Genomic DNA, 12,223 nt, shown 5'->3' on the forward strand with positions numbered 1-12,223 from the left:
TGTAAATATATATATGTACATATATGTGTACGTTTGAACATGTGTTCATGCGACTCTCCTGTTAAGGTATTGTTATACTTTACGCTAACTGAAACAATGTTTTCCAGTAAAAAATGTTCATCATAGGTTTAAAAAACTGTTGACATATCCCATATTTAAGTAAAAACAAAATAAGATGCATATAGCACCTTTTGGAATTAATTTATTCCCTTTTATTATCGATTTTTTCTTCTTTATTTTTCATAATGGATTGAAAATATTAAGCAACATGTTTTAAGCATATTCTGCTCAGTTACAGAATGAGCACAAACAGTGCTGTTACATCATTGAGGGATCTGATTCTAAGACTAGGCAACATTGACTCCATTTTACTTATATAATTTCCTCCTATTTAAAAGAACAGAAGGCAAAAAATCATCATATAATCATAACCCATATATAAAAATGTATATTTTGTGCACGTAGTTGTACATATAGTTTTCTCCTTTGTAAAGGAAAACTTAATTTATTATTTCATTTTATTTATTTTTTTCCCAAGAAAAAGGAAAACGAGAACAGGTAGTTAAATGAACATAGTTATATATAAATTAGAAATATTCAAATGTAATTAACAAAAGTATACAACGCGTGCTGTTCAATTTTCCAAAATAAGCGCTCCAATATTTTGCAAAAAAAAAAAAAAAAAAAAAAAATTTGAAGCTAACGAGAAATTACTTAAGTCCATAATTATGCTAGTTAATTAAAAAACATTGGGAAATCATATTTTAAGTTTTAAAAACATCTTATTTTGAAGAATATGATGAGAACACAACGTTGGAATCATTTGCAAAAATAATGCGTTTTTTTTTACCTTTTTAACAAAGAATAATAAAATATGCCTCTATTGTCATGAATAAAAAAAAAAAAAAAAGCAATAGCATGGGTTTAAAACAAAATAACCAATTATCCAAAAAAAAAGAGGGGAAAAAATTACGAAATTTAAAAAAGGTTAAAAAGAACAGTGGTAAAAAATTGAAAAATGGATCAGTACTAAAAAAGAAGAAAACAGAGAAGGATAAATTAGATGAGTTGTACAAGTTAGAAATTCAAAACTACAAAAAAAAGGGAAAAGGCAAAAAATATTGTAATGGGAGTGAAGTGGATATAGACACGTCAGATGATGATTCTGATTTTTTAAATAACGAATACGATGATATAAAAGAAGTATCAAAACAAGTTAAAGAACAAGTTAGTTTATATAGATTTTTATTAAGAACAAGAATATTAACTCAAAAGGTTTTATGTTTATCGAATAAATTACCTCTTTTGTCATTCGTTTCGTATAAAGAAAAACTTTCAAATTGCGATAAAAATAGTAATGATGAAAATCTAAAAAATAATGTTAATGGCTCATTAAACGATGTACAGTTTAATGAAGAAAAACTAAGGGAAGATATTTGTGAATTACTAACCATATTGCATAATTTGTTGAAAAAGAAATTTATAAAATTAGATATTCCAATTAATAAAAATGCATACAATGAAATAAACATAATTTGTGATGAAGAAGATAAACCTTTTTTTGAAAATAGGACAAGGTTATATGAAAAAGAGACGACAGAAAGTGAACAGAAACTTTTTTCAGTAATTGATACATGGTTTAGATATTCAAAAAAAATGTGCCTAAACTTTTTTGACATTATTCATAAAATAACAAAAATAAGTTCAGTTAAAAGTTTAAAGACGTATGAACAATCGATATCTTCTCAAATCAATCAAGTCATGTTTGATCTACCCTCCTTAATTCAGAGTTCCTATCCCCAAACAATAAATTACAATGTTATAGGGAAAGGGTTGTATGAGCATTTTTATGAGGAAAAAGGGGATTTTAATTTGAACCAGTATATTTATGATGACGAGGTGTGAATGATATACAGCTGTTTTTATTAAGCATATATACATGCATATATGTGTAATGCATACATATAAATATAAAATGTGCATATGCGTTAGTTTATTTATATCCATATTCATTGCGTTATTATCGGCATGTGCCATTTGGTGATCTTAGAGAGCATTTATTCCATTTGTTATCCACTTTTGTATAGCCATATACACCACGTGCTAAGCTTCATAATTTATTACACCCATAAATTGATTTATAAAAAATCGATTTATCACCTCTGTAAAAGTTTTTATTCATTTGTTTGTTTTATTCCTCTATTTAGGTTTATTATAAAAAGTTTTTACTAAATGCTATCCAAATTTTGAAAGATAATCAGTAATTATGCAAAAATATTTTTACATGAAACATCGCACCTCACACCTGTGCTGTATTTCATATATACATAATTCCGGATAAATGTGTCCAAACACATATATATATGTGTACAATATAGTATATATATATATATAACGCATTTAAATACCCACTTTTGTCTACTTCGTTTTAATGCAGGGAAGACAGTGAATTGTTGAAATCACAGAGGGAAATTTACAAAATAAAAAAAAAATGTAACACTGGAAAAGAGGAAATTCAATTGTTGCCTTGTTTGCATTTCTTTTTTTTTTTTTTTTTTTTTTTTTTTTTTTTTTTTTTTTGCACCCCTTTTTTATAATCTTATACAATTAAATATAGTATATTTTATTTTCTCCCATTTTCAGATGATAACAAGCATGTGAATAAAGGAAAAATCACATCGTTTGATCCAAATCCCAAATTAGTGAATTTTATGGTTTGGAAAATAAGCGAAAGCAACAGCACAAAATTTTTAATTAATTGATATCATATATGAAATGTTTAAAATAATTGCCTTTTAATTCCAATGTATTCAACTTATGTTCATATTTACAAGGGCATGCTCTTACATTTTGCTGTGAAAAATGTTCACGTTTGTTCATGTTTACTACACTTTTACTACATTTTTAATATATCTGCGCCTTTTTTTTTTTTTTTATCATAATCAATCGCAGCTGCCGGAACCAAGGGATAACAGAATTGAAAGCTTATACGATTACATGGAAAACCCTGAACTTGTTGACGTCCTTTTATCATCTTTGTTTCAAAATTAAATTTCTTTTTCACTTTTTATTATTTTTTTTCAATTTCGTAAAATATTTTAAATACACGTTTGTTTTGGTACATTATTTTCATGTGCTCAAATTTTTCATTAAAAAATTTCTCGTTTTTTTTTTTTTTTTTATTTTAAATTTAAAAATGAACAAGAAGAGAAATTCCTCCTCTTCCCCTTGTGGTTTTATTTGAATTAACCCTCCACTGAGTTATGTAAAAGAAAGGAAAATTTTCCTTGCTACAAAATTTATGTAAATTTGCCATCGTTAATGCTATATAGTAGTTGTAGTAGTAGTATCAGCAGTCGTAGTAGTAGTTGGGATGTATAAACATATGCACAAAAAATATACTGTTTTGCATGCGTATGCCAATTAAAAGAGTTTGAAAAAAAATCAGAGAATTTTTTCAAAATTGCTTCTTTCCATGTAAATACAAAAAAAACTAACACGTGTACATATGTGTGTATATTTATATATGCACACATATTACATCGTTTAGGTCGCGAATATTTTTTTTACAATTCAAATTCCAAAGGGAAAAGTGACAAAAGATGCAGAAAGAAATGAAGCAACTGGATTATTACAAAATAATAGTTAAAACTCAATCAGAGGATGTGCAAAAGTACATTCCTCTATGCTTAGAACGGATGAAAGTAGTAAACTGCAATTCAGTAGAAAACATTACTGCTTTTTCGTTATATGTTTATATATCATTGTTCAGTTAATATAATATATACTGTTATATATATTTGTGAATATCTACCATTTCAAACTAACAGTTAATTGTGTAATAAACATATTCTGTTGATCACCATATGACCTACTTGGCGCATTTTTTTTTTTCTACAAGGGAAAAGTGAAAATCGTAGGAAGGCAACATGGAATTATCAAAGCGCTTACTCTACTGGAACTTTTAAAAAAAGAAGGCACGAAAATGAATCATAATATACAATATGAGAACTTAAAAGTAATGAATAGAGAAAATGGGAGATTTGACGATGCAGCAAAATCATTGCAGGATATGCATATGTGTGTATCTTTGCGTGCCCAAATATGTATATATATATATATATATATATATATATATATATATATATATACGTATACACCTTCAAATGTGTACAACTTTTGACACGTCTCCTTCAGGCCACAGGATCTGATAGACGAAAGAATCTCGAAGTTAGCATATTACTATCTTTGGAAAATTAATCCTACTGTTTAGAAGCTTCTATTGCTTATAGAATTCAATTATTTAGCAACGTCTACTGTTTTACCTTGTTTTGTGCTACTCATTTTTTTACCTGAACTTTTCTCCTTTTTAGTATAAATTATTTATCACTTTTTAAAACAGATAATTTTCACATTAACGTGGAAAGACATAACAGTTAAAAATTTCACAATCGTTATTAACATTTTTGTAAATTAACAAGTATTATTTTTCACACTTAAAAGTAGGAATTATCTTGTTAGCTAACTTTTTTTTTTTTTTTTTTTTTTTTTTAAACCCAATAAAATTTTGCCCCTTTTTTGTGCGTTATTTTTCCTTTTTTTTAATTTCCTCAAAAGTTGTTTAAATTAAAGAAAAAGTCTTAATTTAGTAGTGTGTTTAAATAATATTTCTCATCTTTTTCATAAATTTATATTTTTAAAAAGCTAAAAGAATTGTAAAAAAGGTTTTCCTTTTATTTTATTTTTTTTTTGTAAAAAGTATATGTAACAAACGTGAATATTTTTTTCGCATATCTCATTAGAAAACTTTGGACGGTGTTAAATTAAGCACAATAAATGTTATGTATGTGTGTAATGGAACGTGTTGCTTTATAACCTATGAATAGCAACGAGTGACAAAATTTCCTATATACATATGTATGAATAACATTTTTTGCATTCTTATATAGTGTACGAATTTACCAAAGTTCTCTATACATATCTTTGTTGTGCTTTCAAGCAAGTCTACATGCAAAAGTAAGATAAATTTATGTCGCTTTTGTCGTTTTCTAGAATTTTCATACTTTTCTCCATCCACTTCTCCGGGTCATCTGTTAAGTTCTATTAACTAATTTTTGCAAAAGGAGAGATACCTTTTAGTAGGTATATATTATGGGATTTTCTATAAGCGTAACATATTATGTTGAGGAAAAATAAAAATAAAAAAAAAAAATAATAACCCTTATTTTGCTTCTCTTTTTCGCCTTAAGGCACTTAAGTATGCTATAAAAAAGTACCTCAAAAAGGTACCCTAACCTTAAGCACACAGAATCGAAATTGTAAAAATGTCGTAATGGTGCAAAAAAGATTTTTATTTTTAACGCTATGCTTAATTTAATAAGTTTGATGTGTGTGCTAAAAAGTTGTGCATGTAACATGTATCTTATAATATTTTTAAAATAAAAAAAAAAAAAAAAAAAAAAATTGTAACGCTATACACACGAAATTATATTATATAAAATGAATGAATGAATGAATGAATGAATAAATAAATAAATAAATAAATAAATAAATAAACCTAAAAATATGGTATATCTGTTTATTTATTTTTATATATATTGAACATTTATAAAAAAAAAAAAAAAAAGTAAAATAAAATAACTTTTGAAAATTTTAAAACGTTATCCTTAAATATAACTTTAAAAAAAAAAATATTATTATTAAAATGATAAAAGGTGTTGTGTTTCATTTTTTAATGTTTTATTTTTAAAAAAAAATATACATCATGTTGCTTTTTTTTATTTTATTTTTTTTTTATTTATTTATTTTATTTTATTATTTTTTTTTTTTTGTTGTTTTTGTTTATTATAATTTATCAATATATGTTTAAACTTTTCGTACACTTTTATAAGTGCTGGTAAGTTTCTATCAACTATTAACTGCTAAGAATGCAAGTTAACATCAATAAAAATGATTACCTCTATATATCTGTAAGTTAATATGAAAGTGTTGTATAATTGTATGTTGTGTAATGTGATTTTATTTTGACTCTGCGCCAACAAGAAACTGTATCTTCATACATGTTCAAACGTCAGAATGCCTGTTCGTACATTTTATATATAGTACGCTTATTTGTGTAACTTTATAAACTTGTTAAAGATCACATTTTGGTTGATCTTCGCAAAAATAAAAACGTATGCACTCGTATAATAAAAGGTGCGTCTTCTCTGCAATTCAGCATATGTCGTAAATTCGCCCCTTCACATGCTATACATATTCACACACATACATATGTATATATATATATATATATATATATATATATATATATATATATGCATATTGTGTGTATACACAAATGTATACAAATATGCCAATTCGTTTATACATTTGTATGTTTAAAGTTTTCCCTTATGCGGAGGATCCAGCGTTATGGATTATGCTTTTATTTTTGTTTTGGCATATTCCACCTTTTCCCGTTCATATCTCAGTTTGTCCTCTTGTGCTTTTTTTTCATAAGGTGCCTTTTCCCTTTCGTCCAGTTTATTCCATGCTTCTCCAATCATTTTACCAACAGTAGCAACATCTTTACTTAATTCAGGGTCTCGAGTTATAATTTCAGCTCTTTTTTCCTTTGCAAAAAACATGTATGCAGATAATGATCTCTTTGGTGCCAGAGGGTCCTTTTTGTTCTTTCTTCTTTTTCGGACTTCCTTTCCTCCCATATTTTTCATTCCGTTAAATTTTTTCATGGGATCCATTATTTTTATGTGTTTTTTTTTTTTTTTTTTTTTCAAAAATGTTGTAATATGTGTAATTAAAAATTTCTTACTTTTGATACTCTTACAAGTGATATATACGTAAGTATACGGATTGTATATATATGTATGTTTATGTGTATGTATACCCCCTTGTGAAATACGTTAGGCTTAATTGCCACACTTTAAGGCTTAAAATTATTTAAAAGGGAAACACGAATTTTGGAAATTTATGCACGAGCAAAGTTACATATGGTGTATAATGCCTCACGATGGATAATAATTTATCGAAGCATGTGATACGTAAGTATTGTATATAAATGTTTTATAAGAAAAATAAAAATATATACATATATGTATTTACAGTATAAACTTTTCACTATGATAATACATTACTACAGGATACAGTGTGTACATGTGGGAATATTGTATTTACGTGTGTGTGTTAATGTATAATTAAATAATGTGTATAAATGCGCCCATACGCGTATAATGTTTATACACTGTATACGAAAATGTAAACTGTGTAAAAAGGAAAATGTACGAGTTTGTATTCGTGTGTGTATCTTTGTGCTTGCTTTTATTGAAAGAAATACTGAATGCTGAAATTCTTATGGTGTACGGATAAAAAGTGTGTAATGTAAATTTAAAAGAATTAAGCAAAAAATGTTTTACATGTATGTAAAATGGGAATATACTCAAATAGTTTTAAATCTATTGGTGAATACGTCAGTATAGTATATGTATAAAAAGATACATATATATATATATATATATACATATACGTATATAAAACGTTTTACCTTTCAAATAATGTATTAACACATATATAAGTTTCATAAATATTAAGCATATTGGGATGAATGCTGGGGGGGGAAGGAAAATATACGTTTTATTATAAAATTCTTATATAATAAAAGGTTCTTAAATATTTTTCATAAAAGCGAATAATAATTCAATAGCAAAATAAAAAAAAAAAAAAAAAAAAAAGAGAGAATACTTTTTACTATATCTTGGAAAGTAAAATATTCTTATATATAATTCTTAAATTTAAATGTTTATAAATTTTTTTTAAATTTACGCCTTTATTTTTTCTGATTATTTTTTTTTTTTTTTAAGAAATACGCTATATCCTCTTGCAGTAAAGCAATAAAATTATTCATGACAATAATATTTGAACATTGGGGAAGTATGAATCACGTGCATTTGTTTATTTACGTTTTAAAAAAAAAAAAAAAAAAAGCACAAAAATATAATGAAAAATAAGAATATATATATATATATTAAATAATAAATAAATATATATATGGAACTTGTGCGTAAATGTAAAGGGGCACAAAAATCATATATACATGAAATGTAAATATAAACATATATATGAATATCGTATGGATCATTTCCTTAATCGTACATATATATTGATTGCGAAGTGGTATATATATAATTTATTTACCGAATCATATAGTTAATTTGATATTATTGCTCAAAGTATAAGTGAACAAAGAACACTAATAATTTTAAAGCATTTAAAATGAAACGAGATTGCTATATAATGATGAATTTATATATTATATATAATTTATTTATATATAAAGTTTATATATATGCATAAGAAAATGATATAATTCAAAACTTTTAAAAAAAAAAAAAAAGGAGAGATAATAAAAAAAGAGCTCATATTCTTTGCACTTTTAATTTGCGTTCAAAATTTATTGCGAGAAAAAGGGAGCAAAAAAATTCGCATACACGTGTGTAATTATATATATATTTTAATTAATATATATATGTAATGTAAAATATATGTATATTTGTATCCTTCTTATTTATTTGTATGTACCTCTATTTATTCGTATACTTCTTATTTATTTGTATATACCTCTATTTATTTGCATATACCTCTATTTATTTGTATACTTCTTATTTATATACATATGAATAATATATATTTTTTTTTATCATTATAGCTGCGTCCAGTTAAAAAACATGGAGTGCTTTTGTGAGTTTCACGTATTTATTAGTGCATATATTCGCATTATGCGCTTACAGTTACTGTTTATATAAATATTTTGCTATAATATATTATGTATATATATTTATTTATGGCATTGTTTTACTATATATAATATATATATATATATATATATAATACATACATAATTAATATTTTTGGCCCATTGCCCTTTTTTTTTTTTTTCCATGCTTCTAGCGTTTATACCTTTGAATATATATATATAATATTATATATTACGGTTTAATCCCTGTTAAATTGCCATGTACATGCAATTATTTTTTACTCCCAAAAAAGAATTAAATAAATTCTGCTCCGAATAAAAGCGTAAATGTTTTTTTAAAGCTTCTTATTTGAAGTGGGGACATAATATGTATAACAGGAATTTACGTAAATAAAATATAAAAAAGGTATAGCTTTATATTTATTGAACTTTTTTTTTTTTTTTTTCTTGTTACTTTTTTATCCATCTTTTTTTGCCACTTCGCATTCGGCTTGTATCATTTTCCCCCCCTGGTTCTTACGGATCATGCTGTAAGTTTATATATTCTTATGCACGCAATATATTATCTTTTCCCATTTAATTTTTTACATTCACGCATTAACATTTGATCATATATATTTTATGCTCGGAGGTGAATTGAGGAGTCTCATTCTTCTAAATTTCTCAATATTTGTTACAATTGGGGGAATCAGGAAAGGGATGCATTTTGTGCCTGTTCTGCATATATATATATTTAGTGGTCAAATAGGGCTATCAGCTGATTATTCGTAAATTCGTAAATGCTTTAGTTCTTTAATGCATGAATTCGTAAATGCATGAATTCGTAAATGCATGAATTCGTAAATGCATGAATTCACAAATGCCAGAATTCACAAATGCATGATTTTCGCGAATGCATTAATACATACATATACGCAAGTGGGCCAGCTTGACAAAGCAAAGCAGAAAGATTTCAGAAAAAGAACATGTATGTAATAAGACCAAATTTAACCACACATTTGTTCTTCAACCAATGTGCTTGAACAGTTCATTTGAAAACGTGTAAAAGGTTGGTTATTTTTTTCATTCCTGCAAAGGGGGGGGGGGGGAAGTATCACAACTGGAAATATATATTTTTCTCTGTTACATATATATATACGTACATAAATACATACGAATATCCCATGGGGCCATATTTTATATGTACATTATAATGTATACATTTCTTTGCCAATGTTTACGGATCTATGTTTTTAAGAAAGTTTCAACACTTCTTAGCTGAATAACGATTTTTATTTTTCTGCATCATTTAATGATCAATAATGGTGTGAAGGTATGAATTCGTACGTAATATAGGAAAACTTTTCTCCCCCATTTTAACCTTCCTCCAGGTTATATATTTTATTCCTCTTCAGAATTACAACATAATGCTATACATGCACACCTCCATTTGGTAAATTTTGTTATGGAGAAATTTTGTTAATTATTATATTTTAAATATAGGTACAAACAGACGGAAATTATTATTTACATTATTTACATTATTCACCCTACTTATACTATTTTTTGTTTATTTATTTATTTTATTATTATCCCCCCCCCCCATCCCCTGTTTTATTTTCCTGTCAAGGATGTTATAAAATTGTAATAAATGTTCCCACATTATATCCCGCATAACAAAATGATACATTGAGAATAAAGAAAAAAAAAAAAAAAAAAATAGAACAAATATAAAATATGCCTGTTACACATATCCCTTCTTAGTATATACACTTTTGGGAAAAGGAAGAATGCTTATTTATTTTTATGACAATCATGTGACAATATATGATACACAATTAGCAAACTATTTAATGCATAGAACTATTCTTTACAAAACAGGGATTATTGATAATGTTTTTTTATTAAGGCTTTTTCTATAAGTTCTATGTTTTGTATTGTTCTGTTCTTTTGGCATCTGGAGGAATGAATTGAGCACCCAAATTAACCATCGCAGTAGTAAGAAGCTGTCAAATTAACACCATATATTAACAGAAAAATGAGAAAAAATTAAGAAACAAATTGAATAATTGACCAGTAGTAGCAGTGACAGAAATCTTTAACGAATATCAACATAATTTCATTCACATATCACTCATATTCTGCGATACATTTCGAAAGAAATAGCTTAAGTGAGGGAATCAAATATTTTTTATATTTTTCTGCCCATTTTTTATTATAAAAATGATACCTTTAGTCATTCTTTTTTTTTTTTTTTTTTTTTTTTTTTTTATTTCTCCCCTTTTTTTTATTGTCCTTTTTTACATAAAATCTTGCAATAAAAATAAAATATTTGTTCTTTACACATGTATGTTACTTTTATACAACTCTTTCCGTATATACACATTTTTACCTTTATTGTTGCATATTTAGCACATTGTGTTGTTACTTTATTTAGGATAAAAAATATAATAAATTTGGGGAAAGCCAAGAATTATAAAATTCTCCCACTTTTCTTTGCATTTATCTCGTATGTCTTACTTAAACATGTATACAATTATACAAAACCATGCTTCAATGAATTTGTGCAGGGGGGTATATCATCACATTTGTGCTACACATGCTGAATTAAGAGGTTGGATATATTGGGTAATGTTTATACTGCAATCATTTGTGAAATCGTGGTACTTCTGACATAACCTATGAGACCCTAATCGTGCTTCATATACTATGCTTTTGAGAATCCAAGCCCCTTTTGTCTTTTTATTCTTTTTTTTACTTGAGATGCTCAAAATGTATAGCAGTGTATGAGGTAAAAAAAAAAAAAAATGGCAAAGAAGGAATTATTTAGATGTGTAAATTTTTGATAATCAAAACAATTTCAAAGGTAAATTTACGAAAAACAGAAGAAAAAAAATAAAATCAAAAAAGCTAATTTGGGGGTATGTAAACGAGTTAAGGGGAATTTTACCGGCTTCTGCTGGTGTCCCATATAGACATTTTTAGCACCAAAATTATTGTATCAAAAAAAAGAAAAAAAAGAAAAAAGTCTTTACTTTTATATTATTCATGTAAATTTACACAATAAATGCAAGAAAATTTTGCATCAAAAATGAAAAGAAAAAGCAACAATACGTACAATTACCCATATAACATTCACAAAAAGGGTGTGTAGTTCCTTTACGCATGCGAATGATGTATTCACGGTTCAAAAAAAACATTCAATGAAACACAAAACGGGGCGAAAAAAATAAAATCTGTAAAAAGGACAAACTTCACAAAAAATCAAGGAACATTTTTTACTACTCATTTTTGTGCAATACTGACACAATAATACTAAAGACATTATTGCAAATTCACAAGGTGTCTTTTTGGCCATCGAATCGAATTCGAACACATTCTCAGCATGAAGAGGAAATTGCTAGAGGGCGAATATTTTTCAGTTCATTTTTTTTTAGTTCACAAAAGTAGGGACAAAAAAAAAAGGGTAAAAAATATGGCAAATAAATGTGTAAA

At 26.3% G+C, this 12,223-nt stretch overlaps 3 protein-coding genes across 3 annotated transcripts; 2 read left to right on the forward strand and 1 right to left on the reverse strand.

The window, feature by feature from the left end:
* Nucleotides 1-918: 918 nt before the first annotated feature.
* Nucleotides 919-3,051, forward strand: PGO_130340 (hypothetical protein, conserved; the record flags this gene model as incomplete). The annotated part of the gene is made up of 5 exons (XM_028689550.1): nucleotides 919-1,899; nucleotides 2,208-2,260; nucleotides 2,438-2,493; nucleotides 2,644-2,714; nucleotides 2,953-3,051. The coding sequence occupies 5 exons, from the start codon at nucleotides 919-921 to the stop codon at nucleotides 3,049-3,051; spliced, it is 1,260 nt and encodes a 419-aa protein (XP_028545351.1).
* A 563-nt stretch (nucleotides 3,052-3,614) lies between these two features.
* On the forward strand, nucleotides 3,615-4,260 carry PGO_130350 (hypothetical protein, conserved; the record flags this gene model as incomplete). The annotated part of the gene is made up of 3 exons (XM_028689551.1): nucleotides 3,615-3,707; nucleotides 3,902-4,018; nucleotides 4,198-4,260. The coding sequence occupies 3 exons, from the start codon at nucleotides 3,615-3,617 to the stop codon at nucleotides 4,258-4,260; spliced, it is 273 nt and encodes a 90-aa protein (XP_028545352.1).
* Nucleotides 4,261-6,416: 2,156 nt separating this feature from the next.
* Nucleotides 6,417-6,740, reverse strand: PGO_130360 (high mobility group protein B1; the record flags this gene model as incomplete). Its single annotated transcript, XM_028689552.1, has 1 exon — nucleotides 6,417-6,740. The coding sequence occupies one exon, from the start codon at nucleotides 6,738-6,740 to the stop codon at nucleotides 6,417-6,419; it is 324 nt and encodes a 107-aa protein (XP_028545353.1).
* Between the last annotated feature and the right edge of the window lie 5,483 nt (nucleotides 6,741-12,223).

The sequence above is a fragment of the Plasmodium gonderi genome (assembly GCF_002157705.1).
Source record: "Plasmodium gonderi DNA, contig: Chr13, whole genome shotgun sequence".
Classification (NCBI taxonomy): Eukaryota; Apicomplexa; class Aconoidasida; order Haemosporida; family Plasmodiidae; genus Plasmodium; species Plasmodium gonderi.